This window comes from Periplaneta americana, chromosome 10 (assembly GCF_040183065.1).
Source record: "Periplaneta americana isolate PAMFEO1 chromosome 10, P.americana_PAMFEO1_priV1, whole genome shotgun sequence".
Taxonomy (NCBI): Eukaryota; Metazoa; Arthropoda; class Insecta; order Blattodea; family Blattidae; genus Periplaneta; species Periplaneta americana.
In genome coordinates, this window is record NC_091126.1 from 170,997,462 (window position 1) to 171,017,676 (window position 20,215).

The 20,215-nt window shown below is 34.8% G+C and overlaps 1 protein-coding gene across 1 annotated transcript in view; it reads left to right on the forward strand.

The window, feature by feature from the left end:
• The window catches only part of cos (kinesin-like protein costa), an 85,732-nt gene that overhangs the window by 43,054 nt on the left and 22,463 nt on the right, over positions 1-20,215 (forward strand). Inside the window, exons 12-15 of the mRNA XM_069838403.1 lie at positions 3,584-3,870; positions 11,004-11,172; positions 13,388-13,576; positions 19,068-19,253. Coding sequence (XP_069694504.1) covers positions 3,584-3,870; positions 11,004-11,172; positions 13,388-13,576; positions 19,068-19,253 — 831 coding nt within the window. The remainder of the gene's footprint in view (positions 1-3,583; positions 3,871-11,003; positions 11,173-13,387; positions 13,577-19,067; positions 19,254-20,215) is intronic.

Sequence of the window (20,215 nt, forward strand, 5' to 3'; positions counted from 1 at the left end):
TTATGTTACATCGCATAATATTGCATTTTATAAATATTCCCTCATATAGTTTGGTATTTCTGTACTTACAATATTTGAGTGTGTCTAATGAAAAAAACATAAGTGAAAGGACTAATGGTTTGCAGGGTTTCTACCTGAGAACTCCTGGACCTTACCAGCTAATTTTCACATTGTATTGTCACACTGGAATTCCAAATCCCCCACTCTTGCACTATAAAATTTACATATTTTTCGGTTTCAAGTTGTTGACAGTTTTGCCGTTGATGATGCAATTTGCATTCAAGTTGCTCAGGCTGCATCTAAGCCAAAGAATATCCAACATGACTTAATTTACATTAAGACAAACTTTTTCAAATTGCCTTATGTAATAACTAAGAGACTTTTGGGCTATTATTCGTTGATTCTCTTAGTATTATTGAAGACATTCAAAACTCTTCACGGCCTGCATATGGGAATGTGGGTACATCAGCTAAAGACAAATTGGACAAAGTCATCAACGAAAATCACGATTGTGAATTTGTGTGTTTAGTAAAAAATATAATGTGTGGCGAAAATGTTCAAGACACAGAATTTGGGCTCACTTTGTCTCAGTTTAATCATTTAAATTTGCACCTGTCACTCCTTGCGATAGAAAGGTATTTTTCTATGTACAAAAACATTTTGACTGATAAATGTATGAACTTGATTGCTGAAAATTGGAAAGACTATTAACAAAAAGTGTCTCAACAAGAACGCTGGATTTAATAAAGTAAATAAATGCAAAAATAACAGATAACAAAATAGATAATAGTGCCACCAAACCAACAACTTGACAATGATGCAATGTCCCAACAATGTCTAATTTTTGTTGGATATCAGCTCTGTTATCTGTATTTGTTGCATTTATCCACATTATTAAATCTGGTGTTATTGTTGGGACACCTTATAGTACATCGTGTCGTTTAAAAAATTAAAGAGTAAGTTTCAGTTTTGATAATGCATTTGATAATGTATGAAAATCCTGTCTCTAGTAATCACTGTTGTAGTGAAACAAAATAATGGTCTTGAAATTCCTGTGAAATAACATTTTCAAATATCAGTAATTGTACCCAGGTTGTATTTCCATTTGCATTTAATTATACAATGTGGCTGGATGATATGTATCCAGAAGTAAAAAGAAAAAGTGTCAGTCTATAATACAGACATAAGGGTGTTCGAGAATAAGGTGCTTACGAAAATATTTGGGGTTAAGAGGAATGAAGTTACAAGAGAATGAAGAAGGCTACACAATACAAAACTGCACACATTGTATTCTTCACCTGACATAATTAGGAACATTAAATCCAGGCATTTGAGATGGGGAGGGCATGTAGCATGTAAGGGTGAATCCAGAAATGCGTATAGAGTGTTAGTTGGAAAACTTGATAGAAAAAGACCTTTGGGGAAGCCGAGACATAGATGGGAGGATAATATTAAGATCGATTTGAGGGAGGTGGGATATGATGCTAGAGACTGGATTAATCTTGCTGAGGATAGGGACCAATGGCGAGCTTATGTGAGAGCGGCAATGAACCTCCAGGTTCTTTAAATCCTTTTTTTAAGTAAGTATTATCATCAGTCAAAAGCAAAAATGCAGTGAGATAAATTCTGTCAACCTAAATGTTGTGACATTTAACTTTTCCTATTTTCAAAATGTCATAACATATTTTATCATAAAATTATATCAACAACACTGAACAATTTTAGGCATAGTACTGGGTGTTCATTTCAAAATGTGTCATGACGTCACTGTTGTGAGTCAACGATTTGAAGCGAGTTTCAGCTTTTATGTCAGAGAAGTTGCCTATATTTAAGGCGTTCAATCTGAACATGAGAACGTGTAAGGTATAACTTGAACGTCGTAGCAACAGATGGCGGTCTGTACAGTCTGTGTGCTATCATAACCTCTTTCGAACTGTGTTTTGCTCTAGCAAGTCGTACGCAGGGTATTTGTTATCATCGGTTGCGTACGGCAACATTCCACAATACAAATCAAATGCTCCGTGTCCATGTTGGCCGTCGAAGTTAATTTCAACAAATACGTAAGTAATCGTTTTGACTCTCTCCCCATATCCCGACAGTTAAAAAAAACCCACCTCAGTAGACTACGTGTTTCTAAACAGTTCACATTCCTGCCACTACCAGCATTACCGTACGTATCGGTACATACTCTTCAGAATGAACGCCGTACTTGCTAAGCAACTTTTCTGCCACATAGGTAATTCGCCTTTGCGGAAGTGTAGGAAGATTGAATTTTCTAGGCTCATCGACTAGCCATATGACGGCATACAGCGAGCCATGACACACTTTGAACTGAACACCCAGTAGAGTCTTGGATTTGGAATATTGGTTTCACTTCCTGAATGTAATGTCAGATGCCCTCCATTAAGGGGAGAGGATGGTATTTTTTGGTGAAAAATGAGTAAATTAAAAAAAAAAATTCTTTAAATACTCTGTGATATGTGTGGAATGCATAGCATAATATTTTGTGGGTATTTGTGCCCTTATCAGATGTTGAGATGCCATTGTTAAACTTCCTGCATTACGGATTTTTAAATCACTCGCCCCCTTTTATTGTTGTTTCTGGTAAATTGAATTTTCAAAAAAAAAAAAAAAAAAAAAAAAAAAAAATCTTTAAAATACTCTTTGATATGTATGCAATGCATTGCATAACATTTCGTGGGTATTTGTGCCCTTATCGGATGTTGAGACGCCATTTTTAAACTTCCTGCACTATGGATTTTTAAATCACTCACCCCCTTTTATCGGTTTACAGTAACTTCATTTTTTTGCTACATTGCCAGACAAAAATGGATATAATTTCTGAACTATTAAAGATACATGCATGAAATTTAGAACACACATTCTGTAGACTATTAGGAAACTTTTCTCTGCAACAGAATTTTGTTAATTGATTTCATTTTAAAACTACGTCCGTTTTTTTTGCAAGAAAGGAATTCAGAAAAGTGTTATTAAATTTTAATTGTTTATTTTACAAACGTAGGGACTAATATCAAAATTCTGTTACAGACAGTTTGTAGAGCATGCTTTTGCAAGTAAAGTGCAAAAAACTGGATGAAACTACCATTAAAAATGGTTTAGATATATCGGTTTTAGTAAAATCCTGCATTGGATATATATATTTTTTCAAATCTGGGCCCCCAAATAATTTTTTTTTTTCGAAATATTTCTTTTTGGTTGAGTTGCTACAGCTATGAGCTCTCTACATACAAAATATTAATATTTTACACCAAATAGGAAAAAAGTTAAAAAAAATACCATCCTCTCCCCTTAAGGGACAAGTTTTTATAGTCTCAAATATGGAATGTCCAATACAACAGGGATATCTGGCAAACCTATAATCATTGAATAAGCAGAATTTGGCTGCTGCGTTCTTTCTACTGTTTGTGAATGTATATAATCTTATTTTTATGTTTTCTTTCATATCTTCTACCCTGCATAGATCATATCTCTCAGTTTTCACAGTACTATTAAGAAGTGTTTTTGTTGTACTTTCAGTTTTTCATTCGAAGTACCGATAAAAATTTTACTTACATAATTACAGGAGCAGTTCATAAAGGACATGATAAAGAACAGTCAAACGAGAGCATCGGCAAAACAAAGATTTCAGAGGAAGAGCAGCAAATTAGAAGAAGAATATTACAAGACAAGAACGCACTTGGCACAGGCTGAGAATGCACTGCTGCTGACTGAGAAGGACAGCACTTTGAATGAAGAGAAACTGAAGCACAAGAAAGAAATTGAGAAGTATAAGAATCTTGCGTTGCATTATGAGAAGAGGTTGAAAGATATCGAAATGATCAAGCAGATTGCAGGTGACAGTGCTAAAAAGTAAGTTAAGATTTGTTCTTACAAACATATACAAATATTGGTTTGTGGATAAGCTTCGGGGCTTCTACCGCATTGTCTTGGTGTTGGTGGCTGACGTTTCGACCGCTGTGTTGTGGTTATCTTCAGAGCAGTTGGATAAGGAAATAGTCTGTGAGCTCGTGTGTGTGTGTGTGTGTGTGTGTGTGTGTGTATATATATATATATATATATATATATATATATATATATATATATATACAGGGTGTATCTAAATTGGTGTCAAATATTTCGGAGATGTGTTCGTAACACAAAAACATTACAAAAGGTTCATATGAACATTGGTCTCAAAATAATTTATTTCAGAGTTACAAGACAAAATTTAATGTTACAAAAATTGCTCGAAGTGGCTTCCTCCTGCTTCGATGTTTCCCCTAAACCTGCGTTACATGCTCTGGCGTACTCTGTTGAAAATTCCTGGAGTGTTTCGTATTTCGTGAAATCCAGTTTGCACACTCTCTCAGAATATCAGCATTAAGTACAGGAGTCGCATAAACCAGACGAAGAAATCCATTGGATTCAAATCAGGTGATCGAGCAGGCCATGCAATGAATCCCCTTCGACCAGTACATCTTTGGGGAAATCGATCATTAAAAAATTACGAATTATCAGACTGAAATAAGTTGGAGTAGCATCATGTTAAAACACATTCGTTGGATGACGTCCAGAAGCACATCATCAATTAAATGATGCAAATCATTTCGTTCTGTTCACTCACAGAATACATTTTATTCTGATTTCTTTGCTCTACAAAATACAAACAAACAAAAAAATCATCAAACAATCAGTGGTTAATGAAGGGACAAATCCTTTAATAACTCCCTAATGAATGGTTTTCAGACCCATGTTCTTATTGACTTTTTTAATTGTTTTTATGTTAGGAACACGTCCCCGAAATATTTGACACCAATTTAGATACACTCTGTATATATATATATATATATATATATATATATAGTAGCCTCGATGGGGGGAGTACTTTCGGTGATAGGTCATCGTAGGTTCTCCTTCTGGCATCTGATTGGACCTTCATTGTCCAATCTGGTTGAGGTCTGTATGGAGGGGAGTATTCATATTAAATACTGGCCCTCATAAGGTCCGAAAGAGTGACCTTTATACCGTGTCCGATGTCCAGATGAAGGGGGGCGCCGTGTACATGTGGAGACCTGGTTTCTCGTTCCTAAGTATGATCTTGGAATAGACTTCCCCATGAGTTGCTGAGTTGTAACCCCTCGTCCTTGTTGATGTTGTTGGGATGTAATTTGATGTGGAAGGCTTCTTTGACCTGTCTTCTGTATAAGTTGTCTTCTTTATCTATTACCTTGATATTGTCGAATTCGATGGCATGGCCTGAATCTGCTGAGTGTAAGGCTATAGCTGATTTTTCGTATGGTCCGTATGTGCAGAATCGGATGTGTTCCTCCCTTCTATCTTCCACCGTACGTCCAGTTTGGCCCATGTATTTTAGACCGCAGGAGCAAGGGATCATGTATATTCCGGCTGATTGGAGGTATGGAAGATTATCTTTGACTTTGACTATAACTGCTCTGAAGATGACCACAACACAGCGGTCGAAACGTCAGCCACCAACACCAAGACAACGCGGTAGAAGCCCCGAAGCTTATCCACAAACCATGTATACCAGCCGCGGAAGCCTACGCAAACATATACAAATATTCTCTGATTTTGTTTCAAATTCCTGTTTTAAAAATTGACTTCCACTAGTTCAAACTAATACAATATGTGACAAAACAAACGACACTGAAATGTTATTTAATTGCATTGGTACAGTGTGTGTTCAAAATGTGTACCATCACGTGCCACACATTGTTAAAAATTATTGAACATATGGTGCTATAAGGACACAAAAAATGACATTATCTTTGGCGTAATTCGAGAATATTTGTAGATGGGTCATATATCTTGAAGTCCACACCTGTGGAGTAACGGTCAGCACGTCTGGCTGCGAAACCAGGTGGCCCGGGTTCGAATCCTGGTCGGGGCAAATTACCTGGTTGAGGTTTTTTCCGGGGTTTTTCCTCAACCCAATACGAGCAAATGCTGGGTAACTTTCGGTGCTGGACCCCGGACTCATTTCACCGGCATTATCACCTTCATATCATTGAGACGCTAAATAACCTAGATGTTGATACAGCATCGTAAAATAACCCAATAAAAAAAATATATATCTTGAAAATTGATTCTTTCAACATGCCCCATATGTAGGCATCTGGGATGCTAGTTTGTGCAGATTGCATCGTTCATGCTGAGTTCTATTACTTGTAATTGAAGGGGTGTACAAGAATCTAGTTTGCACTTCAGATGTTGGATTAAATTGACATTTGGACATTATATAAAAACACTTAGGACAAGGAAAAGAACACAATTATTGTCAATTTCTGTATAGAGTGATGTTTACACAAGAGTTGAAGAAAATATAAATATTGCAGTGACCTCGAAACAAAAAGTGAAGACAGTACTCCGTTTTACCTAGTAGGTACTAATTATTTTAACATAGGTAATACTCTTTCATTGTTTGTCAAGCATTATTGAGATCATTAGTATACAAATGTGAAAGAAAATATACTCCCTATTGCATAGAGTACATCTGAAGTCTGATTAGTTTAATGTGCAACTAGTCAGCAATGTATGCAATGAAGGGGGAAAGGAACTGGCCACCCTATCTCTTTATCTCCTGGCTTAGTTGCCTCGTGAGTGATGCTTCATTGGTTTCACTTGTGAGGTTCAAACTGTCTTTGAACATTTGATCAACAACAACATGGAGTGCAAAATTTTACATTGAAATCATTTCCCTCCCTTATGTCAATAGAAATTAAGCTTGGTATTTAAATTTACATAATATAAAAAATAATATAAAAGTACATATTGAGAAAATGTTGTTGTTGTTTTCTAATGCCAGGCGTTTGACAATAAAGTCATTTGACCTCTTGCACTCCAATATTTTTCAAAGATATTATCATGACCAGCCAATGAAGCACAGATTTTGAGGTGTTCCGAATCCATTTCTTGGTTTGAGTTGCACAATGGGCAGTTAGGGGACTGATATATTCCAATTCTATGCAGGTGTTTAGCCAAACAATCATGGCCTGTTGCCAATCTAAATGCAGCTACAGACGATTTTCGTGGTAGATCGGGAATTAACTGTGGATTTTGATGCAGAGAGTTCCATTTTTTCCCTTGGGATTGTGTTATCAAATTTTCTTTGTTGAAGTCTAAGTATGTAGATTTAATAAATCTCTTCACAGAGTAATATGTAGATTTAGTAACAGGTCTGTAAGTAGCAGTGCTGCCCTTCTTTGCTAAAGCATCCGCATTCTCGTTTCCCAGGATTCCACAATAGGATGGTATCCATTGGAGTACAATTCTTTTAATATTGAGAAAATGTTAACCCTTAAATCAATATTAACCGTGGATTTATATTTCATAGAATTACATATTGCTTCAGTATAGATTAACAAAAGGAAAAAAGAAAAAAAATATAATTGAACTGAAATAAAAATTTAATTAAAAATGTAAAATTTACATTGCAACAATTTTACTACTGTAAATTTAATGGTATCATTGAAACAAGAATTATATATTGTGAATGCAGTATTTACTGGTCCGACTTGGCTGAGGATGATGCTTTATCAGGCATGTTTTTACTTTCGCAGATATTATTCTCTCAATACCTGGCACTATTTTATTAGCTGTAGAAAGTCTGACTATAGAGAGGAGATTTTCGTCTGAAAATCGGAATCTTGATCTAAATTTATTTTGCTTCTTCAGAGAAAAAAAGTTGTTCACAATTGTAAGTGCTAGAAAATATAATAAATCATTTCTACTGCAAATGTATGAAATTGTAGGTAGTATCCTAGATCATATATGTAACAGATAACTCATCGCTGTGTTAAAATCGGCAGCACTTTGAAAAGAACAACCGCCAGGATCGCCACCCGTCCGCCGTAAACGAACGCGAGATGGCAGTACAGTCACTAATGCAATTCAAATGGGAATTATGACGTGACTCCTTATGTAACAAATAGATAGCAGCGTAGTAGACCTGACAAAAGTTAACCTCAAAGCCTATAAAACCGACCTGTCTGAGTATATATGATCTAGGGTAACATGTATGGTCAAGTACCTTGTAAAATCCAGAGATATCTTTATTTATGTGGTTAATTTTAAGTTCTGAAATACATTGCAAGTGAATTAGTTCCAATGCAAATTGGGAGGAAAATCAAAAGTATTTGCAGAATATGGACCTAACTTTAATTTCAGTGCGTCCAAGTCATGACATCTATTATTATCAAATTAATTTCTCAGGCTTAAATATTCGTGTATTTCTGAACGTCCACTCTTGCATTAAGTGACTGAAGATAGGGAAAATGAATAAGAATGTTATCTTATATTTGTGTTTTCCCATAATGAAATCATCAGTTTAGATCCTTTTGCCAGATCATTACTGTCAGAAATCAGTTTATCTTTCTCATGTAGTTTTAATAAGTTTAATTCGTTTAAGTGTTTATGAGGTACAACCCTGTCACACCCCACCAGATAGGGAAGAGGAAATGCATAGCACACAGAGACCAACACACAATATGCTCGATTGCACAATCTGCAGGGTTTAAAAATGATTTTGAGTTCATATCCCCAAATCTAGGCTTTTTGTGTGACACAATAATAAAACTGGAAACATCCACAAACCTTCTTTGCAAAATGGTAGTTGAGGTGCTCTCCATTGAAGAAAAAATGAACTCAGTACCAGGTTCAAAAGTACAAATGCTAAAAAACAAATTAAAAACATAATGGATATAAAACAATGTTTAAAATTTACTCAAGTTTTGGAGGGCGCTACTGTAAGTGAAATTGACAGTGTAATTGTTTGTGAGCTCCTGCCTTTTAAATATGCGAGGTTGAATCCTGTGATGTGGAACAAATATTTTCGAAGTATAAGACATTGTTCAAACACAGTCACATGCATTTAAATTCGAGAATTTGGAGATGAAATTTGTTATGTAATGCAACTCTCATTAAACTACCAGCAACCAATATTTGCCCGTTATTGGTGAGTGTTACAAGGTACCTTTCTATGTATGTAACGGGAGAGGTGTTTGAGTCAATTTTGGCTAAACACTTTTAATGTTTTAGCAGATATTTTTGTATTCTTTACAACATAAAAAAATGAATAATTTACATTTTTTAGCACATAAAAGTCCTCTCCCTATTTATAACAACAATTCATTCTAAAAGTAAAACCTAGCCACATATAACAATTTTTCTTTTAGGTTATATTATTGAGTAAAATCATGTATTATAAGAAATATCTTCCTTAACATTATCATATTTAACTTAATAAAAATAGTAAAGATATTACATTTCTTACAGCATTTTAATAGAAGTGCTTAACCTGAGTCCTGAGACATTTGTTGTTGTTTTTTTAAAGTTCAGTATAATTCTACACTTCAAAAAAGTCACTGAAATGAGGAAAAAACCTGAAAAAATTCTGCAGGTTACAGTTAGGGCAGAAATGCAGGTATATTATATTATACTTTGGGTCTCTGCACATACATCTTACATCATAATCATGTATGAAGCAGGCGCGGCTCCTTAAGGTTGTAGCAAGTTTGCGCTACACCTAAAAAAATTTACGGATATTTTGGTTTAAAATACAAGTTAAATTATTGTGGTCTAAGTATACGATTGGTATGATCAACTGTAGTAAGTTTCTCATCCAACTATAATCGTTTGTAGGAGCCTCATCGTTGACTTGCCAAAGTAAACGACCGTACTTCTTATGGAGACTGACTTGATCTTGGGTATCTCTTCCTGGCGAGGGGATAAGAGAGGTGTTGTCCAGTGTGGATTGTAAGTTTCTGATAAACGAACAGGAAGGTAAAGGAGCTTTGAAAATGGAAACAGATGGCAGTACCTGATAAGTGACAATGAATGAGTCTAACAGAACATGCCCGCCCTGCGATTGCAGTTAGGCGCGAAAACAAGTTTTTTTAGGGTAGAGGATGAGCTTGCATTTTATTGGTGTTTTTGCTTTTCATTTCGCTGCAGTTACTTGAGTCGAGTTGGTTGCGAGCACGTGGTAACGCGTAAGAAGCTATTTTAATAAATTGTGTTGTTTGTGTTATTCTACTATATTAAATAGACCCTAGTTAAGATGAATATAATTCAGTCTTTAATAGAACATTCATTTTCATTGCGCAGCTTAGAAGAGAAGTGTAAGATTAAGCGTCTTGGTAGATCGACTCTGAACCTTGAAATTTCGCAGTGCGTGAAAACCAAAATCAGGTCGTTTAACAGAAAATTCAATTCTGACACGTACGAGAAGTTTCAGTGGTTATGTGGCTGTGAAATAAGAAAATCTTTGTCCTGTTTTCCTTGTGTTTTGTTCGGAGGAGAGTAGGAAAACACCTTTCAGCCTCTGAAGTCGTCATAGGGATTGTTAGTAAAATTTCTAGTAATCTTGTACACTCGCCGAAAGTTGAACATGAATTGTTGTCTCCGAAATATTCCATTAGAGACACACAGCCTGAAATGTTTCTGAACTCGTCAGTGCCATAAATAACTGAAAGTTAAGTGCGAATATTCCTTTCATTTATGAACGGATATGCTCTAATGACACTACGAAAAGACTCTTCTGGGAAAACATTGTGGAAATAAATAGGTGAGTTTTTGAAAATTTTTACGACTGTAGCATGATAAGCCTAATATTTTGTAGTAAGAAAGTAAACAAACAAGATTTTGAAACACCAGCCGCCACTGGTATGAAGTATAGTATAGTGTACTATACTCTCAGGACTCAGGATGTTAATAAATAGTGCAAAACTGAATGAACATAAAATTTGGTATTCAGTGGGATGCAGTATTTACCGAGTTTAACAATGACATGCACTTCAGTATCTACACCACAAGAAGAACTGTCAGTGTACAGAATGTTATGATCACATATAGAAATGAATAGCTCGTAACAAAGCAAATTATTTACATTATATATAATTAACTATTATTAATTTCACTGTCATTGTGTAATTACAAGTAATTAAATATTTTTAAAAAATCTTCCCTTTTATTTCATTTTGTAGGGTTCTGGAACTCGAGAACAGTCTTCAGACATCAAGGAAGCAGATGGAGAAATTGAAAAAACAGCTGAAGAAAGAGGAGAAACACAAACAGTGTTTGGAGCAAGAGCTTTTGGAAGATCAACGAAAAATAAAAGAACTTGAACAAAAGTACAATTTACAAACCTCAAAGGTAAACATATCCCTCTCTATCTAGAAATTCATCTCTTCAATTTTGTTCTTCCATGACTGTGGCACTGTGCAAGCTTCATCTGAATCTTCATCTTATCTTGGATCTCAGTTTCATTGCCTTCGTAAACAATCACTTTCCTTTCTTATAATAATAATAATAATAATAATAATAATAATAATAATAATAATAATAATAATAATAATAATAATAATAATAATAATAATAATAATAATTTACCTATTGCTTTTAAGGAACCCGAAGGTTCATTGCTGCCCTCACATAATAATAATAATAATAATAATAATAATAATAATACTTACTTACAAATGGCTTTTAAGGAACACGAAGGTTCATTGCCGCCCTCACATAAGCTCACCATCGGTCCCTATCCCGCTTAGCCCCAAATATTTTCCTAAGCACCTTATTCTCAAACACCCTTATCCTATGTTCCTCTCTCACTCAGAGTGAGAGTCCAAATTTCACAGCCATACAGAACAACCGGTAATATAACTGTTTTATAAATTCTAACATTCAGATTTTTTGACAGCAGACTAGATGATAAAAGCTTCTCAACCAAATAATAACAGGCATTTCCCATATTTATTCTGCGTTTAATTTCCTCCCGAGTGTAATTTATATTTGTTACTGTTCCTCCAAGATATTTGAATTTTTCCACCCCTTCGAAGGATAAATCTCCAATTTTTATATTTCCATTTCGTACAATATTCTGGTCACGAGACATAATCATATACTTTGTTTTTTCGGGATTTACTTCCAAACCGATCGCTTTACTTGCTTCCAGTAAAATTCCCGTGTTTTCCCTAATCATTTGTGGATTTTCTCCTAACATATTCACGTCATCCGCATAGACAAGAAGCTGATGTAACCCGTTCAATTCTAAACCCTGCCTGTTATCCTGAACTTTCCTAATGGCATATTCTAAAGCGAAGTTAAAAAGTAAAGGTGATAGTGCATCTCCTTGCTTTAGCCCGCAGTGAATTGTAAAAGCATCAGATAGAAACTGACCTATACAGACTCTGCTGTATGTTTCACTGAGACACATTTTAATTAATTGAACTAGTTTCTTGGGAATACCAAATTCAATAAGAATATCATATAATGCTTCCCTCTTAACCGAGTCATATGCCTTTTTGAAATCTATGAATAACTGATGTACTGTACCCTTATACTCCCATTTTTTCTCCATTATCTGTCGAATACAAAAAATCTGATCAATAGTCGATCTATTACGCCTAAAACCGCACTGATGATCCCCAATAATTTCATCTACATACGGAGCTAATCTTCTCAAAAGTATATTGGACAAAATTTTGTACGACGTCAACAAAAGTGATATTCCTCGAAAGTTACCACAGTTGGTTTTGTCCCCCTTCTTAAAAATAGGTACAATAATGGACTCCTTCCATTGTTCTGGTACAATTTCCCTTTCCCAAATAGCAAGTACAAGTTTATAAATTTCGCTATATAATGCACTTCCACCCTCTTGTATTAATTCTGCTGGAATTTGATCGATACCTGGAGACTTGTAGTTTTTCAGATTTTCTATCGCAATTTCGACTTCTGAAAGGATAATAATAATAATAATAATAATAATAATAATAATAATAATAATAATAATAATACTTATTTACTTATTGCTTTTAAGGAATCCGGAGGTTCATTGCCGCCCTCACATGAGCATTGAAGCAACAGCTTCTGTAACAACAATAAAATCTACAAAAATGATTCATTAGAAGAAATTTTCTTAAATAAAATTTTTCTGAAAACTGCCAGAATAGCTCTTTCATTTTTTCCTCTTTCTGTCCATTTCGTGTTTTGTATTTTTATTTTTATGCAAAAAACCTCTACTCTGAATCACTGTTTGTTTTGTGTGTTTCTTACAAAATCTTGCTGGGTAAGCTAGGTTTTGAATATAGGCTCCTCTATCACCTTCTGGTTGGCGAGTTGGTATAGCGCTGGCCTTCTATGCCCAAGGTTGCGGGTTCGATCCCGGGCCAGGTCGATGGCATTTAAGTGTGCTTAAATGCGACAGGCTCATGTCAGTAGATTTACTGGCATGTAAAAGAACTCCTGTGGGACAAAATTCCGGCACATCCGGCGACGCTGATATAACCTCTGCAGTTGCGAGCGTCGTTAAATAAAACATAACATTTCTATCATCTTTGATTTTTAATTACGTGAATGCTTGTTTCAGTTAAATGATGCAGGTGAAACTCCTGAAGAAGAAAGACTTCGATGGATTCAGGAAGAAGAGGAAAGGATTGTCAGCATGAGGGAGTCATCACAGCGGCTTCAAGAACAATTATTACAACAACAGACAATGCTGGAGAAGAGAGAGGCGTTTCTTAAAGAAAAGCTGTGTCTGGAAAAATGCAAGACAAAGGTAACATAACTGACTTCTTGAAATCCTTCAGTCATTCTATGCATGCCAAATACTGCTTAGCATCAAGTTAGAGATAGGAGCTGTACTCTGGATATAATGCAGTTCTCAGTACAATATTGAGCATCACTTAGCATCACAATATGTGAGGAGCATCGTTTCAAAACGTATTAAGTCCCCCAGTGGACGAAATTAAATTTGTTACTTTCTATTTATTTATCTTTCATGCTGTGAAGTCTGATGGCTCCAAGTCGTCATATTTGTAAACTGTGAAACCAGTACTTAAAAATGGTTTTGTGTAGTGTTTTGAAAACTTTTCCGGTTTACGAGTAATCCAGTTTTTCATCGTTCGTGTAAAAAAATTGTAAGTTGCACATAATATGTTTTGAAACGATGCTCCTCATTTAATATATTTAATTTAATATATTATTTAAACTGGAAATAAGAGGCTTTCCTAAGCACCTTATTAGTGCCGTTAAGAGTTTATATGTAAATACCAAAATAGTTATTAGCTCAGGTTTTAAAGTGTCAGAAGCAATTTTAACAAATTTAGGTGTTCGACAAGGGTGCAGTTTATCACCCACTCTGTTTAATTTATATATTGACGATCTAGTTTTGAAGTGGAAAGATGAAATACAGACTGCGATTAAAATAGAATCTAACACACCTTTAAATACTTTACTATACGCTGATGATCAAATAATTATCCAAGAAACAGAAGATAACCTACAAAGAGCAGTGTATAGATTAAGCCAAAACGCAATATTTTACAATCTAACTATATCTGCAAACAAAACAAAGATAATGGCCTTTAAAGGGAAAAATCCTGTTAGATCTAAGATAATAGTAAATGGAAACATTTTAGAACAAGTATCCCACTTCAATTATCTAGGATGTGATATTAGTTTTAATTATGAGAAAGATATTGAGAAGAAAGTTAATAGATTTCAGATGATATGTGGAACAATTGGAAGAACTTTAGGAAGAAAAGCGAGAAAAGAAACTCAAATGAAATTTTATAAAGTTATGGCTGTACCTACTCTTATATATGGCTCTGAATCATGGACTATAACAAAAAAAGAAGAATCACGTATACAATCAGCAGAGATGAAATTTATGAGATACGTAAGAAGATGCACTAAAGCCGATAAAATAAAAAATGAAACAATAAGATCAGATCTCAATATTTTCTCAGTACACGACATGGTAGAAGAAAATAAAACAAAATGGAAAGATCATGTTGACAGAATGGCAGAGAATAGGCTACCAAAGAAGATAATGAATTATCGCCCGATCGGGAAAAGGGATCTGGGTAGACCTCGCAAGAGGTGGCTGGACGATAGAGACCGGAACAGGTGATATCACCTAAACCTTGAAGGGAGAAGAAGAAGAAGAAGAAGAAGAATTTAATATTTAATACTTTACACTTGAGCTACATTAGGCATTGCAGCCCGAAAGAGCAGAAGCTTGTGCTCGGGCGCAGTTCAGATCAGTTATACAAAATACATCACAAAATTAAGAGAGTTCATTGAGCACAATAACATTAATAAATGGTATAACAATACAGCATGTAATAATAGGGTCTATATACAAATAGAAAATAAGAAAGTACATACAGTAAATATTAGAGTAACAATTTTTAACTCAATTAGCTTAAACAATTAAAAAATTGATCTGATTTGTTTCTTAAATCTATGTGTGTTAAGTGTACTTAGCTCGGGGTAAGCTCTAATTAATGCATTATATATTTTGGGTCCAAAATTTTTGCTGTGTTTTAATCCAGCAGTTGTGTGGCATTTGGGAGTATTTAGAAAGAAACTGTAGTTTTGTCTCGTATGGTATTTGTGAGGATCAAATTTAAATTTATTGTGGTTTTTATGGAAGTAAATGAGCAATGATTGTTTATAAATTTGTTCTAGATTTGATACACCAAATTCCTGAAAAAATAATTTTGTTGGGTAATCAAAAGTTTTATATAGACAAATTTTGATAATTCTTTTTTGGAGCAAATTTAAAGGATGGAGAGTCGATTTTGCCATTCCTCCCCAACCTAATATACCGTACTGAATTATTGATTGAAACAGAGCTAAGTACACAGTACGCAGAACATAAATAGGTAAATAAGAGCGTAGAATGGAAAATTTGTGGATTGTTTTACGCAATCTGTTACACAGGAAGGAGATATGCTTGTCCCATTTTAAGTGTTGGTCAATAATAATGCCTAAATATTTAACTTGTGAGGATATACTCAAAGTGTTACATGAGCAAGTAGGTAGGTTACAATCATGTACTGTTATACTTCTATTATTATTCATTTTTAGTTGCTCAAGGCCATGTGATGTTAATGAAAATGGTATTAATTTTGTTTTAGAAACATTCAAAGAAAGTAAGTGAGCATCCAGCCATTCTTTAATAATGTTAATACCACTATTAGAATTTTGATAATTTTCATTCCAACTCGAACTGCTAAATATAACCACAGTATCATCAGCATAATAATACAGAGTATCAGAATATTTCTCAATGTCAATTTTAAGTAAATCGTTGATATATATTAAAAACAAAACAGGACCTAAAATCGTCCCTTGAGGTACACCTATATCAATGTTACGTGATTCACTAAGGTGATCATTTATTTTAGTTGTTAATTCAAGTTTGTTTTTAATGCATTCTTCTTCATAGATCACTTTCCCTACTCACCTTCATATGAATGGTTAAATCATCGGTGTTCCCTACCCAGAGATCTGGGTTTATCAGGGTTTATCATCATCACCATCATCCAAACAAGTATAAGGCCCAAAGCCCTTTACGGTCTCAGTGAGTCATTGCTGTTTTGAAGTCCGTCAAAATGGCTGCTTTGTTGAAGTTCAAATATTTCGACACTGGTATTTTGGTATGTAAAGCTAAATGTAGTCTTTCTGTTAATGATGCTTCTCTTCCAGAATGATTTGTGTGCAGTATGAAACAAAGCTGACTCGAGTTAGAAATTCTTTTTTCTATTTTTTTAATTAATGTGTTAAGTACAAAATATGTTCTGTTTTGAATGCATTATATTCCCGTCGCTCTAATTTCCGGCAGCCAATTGCGTTGCAGGTCATCTACATTTAAACGTGTGCGTCTTGTGATTCGCTGATGAAGACATTATTTCAATTTGGCTCGATAAATACTTAATATAATCGCCCGCCATTTTGGCTCTTTCGTTGGCGTTCTCAGAAAGCACACGAAGACGTTATTTGCTGCTCGATTATTTGCTGAATTACATTGCGTTTGATTTATTATCATAGGAGCTACGACATGATAATGTTTAACGGTGTGGCAAATAGATTCCTCGTATGGTAGCTCGGCAACGAAAGAACAAAAATGGCGAATGATACTACCTACCTAGACTTTATAGACCCTTCACTTCCTAATACGTAAGCAAAGAGGAGGAGTCAAGCCGGGAATAACAGCGTCGCGACTATAGGTATGGAAACTTAAACATCATCATCGTCATCATCAATAGCTATCAGGGTTTAGGCCATTTGGCCTGTTCCGTCTCAGGTGAAAAGCTGGTCTCTCCATCGCTTCTTCGGGCGTCCACGATCTCGGTATCCAAGGGATCTGTAATTTAATAATCTCCTGGGTAGTCTATCATTTGGCATCCGTAGAACATGCTCATGCCAGTTGCTCTGATACTTGTGGATTGTCTCTGTAATGGCTGCGATATTTAGTTCTTGTCGGATGTCTTCATTATATTTATAGTCATAGAGAGTGTAGCCTGCTATCTGTCTTAGTAATCTCATCTCAGCTGCTTCTATTCTTTTCAGTTGACTAGTTGTTAGAGTCCAAGGGAAACTTAAACATAATTTACATAAATATAACTGAACAATCAATTTAGCATTTAATGTAGTAAAGTGTTGAATATTGAATGGTGGCTCTTCATTTTGGTGTCATTGCCAACTATTGTCAAATAATTCTGAAATCACTTCATATTCGCTGGACGTGTCATTGGTATATTTAAATAACGATAAGCTTTAAATCTTTCTAGAATTGAGCGAAAATGTTTGAAATCATAATTCCTTTAAGAATAACACGTATTCGTCATCATTTGGCAATGCAGCTATTCCTCCTCTAGCATTTCTATATATCTTATAGATTTTTTCTTGGTTTTTAAGATTTCTAGTCCATTTCTTCATTGAGTTCACACAAAATTCTACTTTGTGACAGAAAAATTCTGTTTCTGTTCAGATACAGTCGTGATATATAATCAATTTGAAAGGTGTCACAAATGTTACTGTAGAGATTACATTTGTAGTATTACACATATTTGTCTGTTTATTTTTTTCAGAGCTGGTGATGGTACTTTTTTTTTCAGGTTCTTCTGTATTCATTTGATGAATCTTTTAATTTTATGAAAAAGTTGTTTTCCTATACATATGCAAACAGATTATAAGCTTTCTCGGACATTGTTATTTCTTTTTTATTTATTTCACAATAAACAACTAGTAAGATAATATTTGCAAAGTAAAATTATGCAGTACTACCTTTTTTATCTTCATGTCTCTTTTTGCCAAGCATGTCTGTGCAAACCGTGGACTGTCAGGTAATTTACTAAGTGCATATATACCTATATTTATATAGTCTGTCCTCACATTTTATGAACTAAATTACATTTGGCACTACAACACATTTGCAAGTATTGGTACTGTTGTCGCAATATAATGCATAATCAGAATTCACTGTTGGCCACAAATTGTTAAATTCCATGGAAAGTTTACTCATAATGAAATATTATACATCTTGATTACACAACTTTTAACACTGTATCACTTCAGAAATTCTACACATCCAACCAAAAAGCCAGAAACTAAACACACTAGAATAATACGAAATATACAGACACATAAAAACACATCCAAATGAAATTCTCAACACACAACTCAATTTCAGAACACACACTCTCTTTGACTCCACATTACACTGCACAAACACACCCCCACAGGAAACAAAATAAAAGGTGCCAAGACCAGTACCAACCAGTTCTGAAGAAGACCCATAACAGGTCGAAACATGTTAAACAGGTACGATAGAATTTAACACGAGAAAGATATACAATACATATTCCGAAATGAAATATTACTTGGTTTTTACCATCAGTTGTAAACATCTGCTTAATTGTAGAGAAGATCTGTTTATAATTTTATTTTTACTTGAATGGTTATCTTCAAATCGAAGGCTTAGTGTGAAACTAATGTATAGAAGACTAAAACTTTTCATATTTTTTCGGAATATGTATTATAAGACTTTCTTGTGTTGAATACTATCGTACCTGGTTTACATGTTTCGACCTTTTATGGATCATCCTCAGAACTGGTCGTTGTTGGCCTTGGCACCTCTTGTTTTGTTTCCTGTGAGGGTGTGTTCGTGTGGTGTAATGTAGAGTCAAAGAGTGTATGTGTTCTGAAATTCTCAACACACAACACAGTTTTATTCAGTTTTTTTTATTGGTTTTTAGAGCATCAGAGAAGTAAGTGCCAGGATATCCCATTTAGAACAAGTGCTGAAAGAAAAATCTACAGATCTGGAAAAGGCAGAGGATTTAGATGAAAAGGAAGCTTTACGACATGAAATTTGGAGTCTGCGAAAGACCAAAGATTGTCTTCTAGAAGAACGCTGTGGTCTTGATGAAAAGTTTCAGAAGGTAATTTAATCTTTTTTCGATTTCCATACTGAAGTTCAATATTGAGCACACATGCCAGAAGAGCATATCAACAAAATTGCAAGTTTACATTACAGCCATATAACTATGTAATAATTTTTCCTATCCTTGTCTACATAATAAGAAAACATAAATAGCTTTCATTAAAATATTTCAGTAATACATAATTTGTTGACATGCAATTCTGGCATGATTCCTTTGACATGTTGTTATTACACATTATTTTATACACAACTTGTGGTCAGTAACTTTTTTAACAGTAGGAGTCCACACCTGTGGAGTAACGGTCAGCGAGTCTGGCCGCGAAACCAGGTGGCCCGGGTTCGAATCCCAGTCGGGGCAAGTTACCTGGTTGAGGTTTTTTCCGGGGTTTTCCCTCAACCCAATACGAGCAAATGCTGGGTAACTTTCGGTGCTGGACCCCGGACTCATTTCACCGGCATTATCACCTTCATTTCATTCAGACGCTAAATAACCTAGATGTTGATACAGCGTCGTAAAATAATCCAGTAAAAAAAAAAAACAGTAGGATTTCTGGTTTTGATTGTACTGTTTTCAGTTAAAATTAATTATGTAAAATCAAGTATAGCAAAACCAAATTATACAACTGTCATTAGTTGCTGAGTTATTGACAGCAAAATTTGTGGCATCCCACTCTTTACTTAATGTAGTTATTTTCTTCCAGTCCATGTTGGCTATTTATCCTAGAAAGCATGAAGCTAGTAATGCAGTAGTCTTGTGTTCGAAACCCCTTTATTGTGTCTTTATTTTCTCAAGTTAATCTGAAATTATATTTTGGGGACAAAAATTCACAGTTGATTCTCAAATACAGGCACAGAGCACAAGAAATCAAAGATGTCCTCTGAAGAGACTTTTGGATGACAGAGGCCAGAAAGAGCCATATAGCCCAATTCCATGTAGGTTTTATGGTGGCAGTGGTTGTG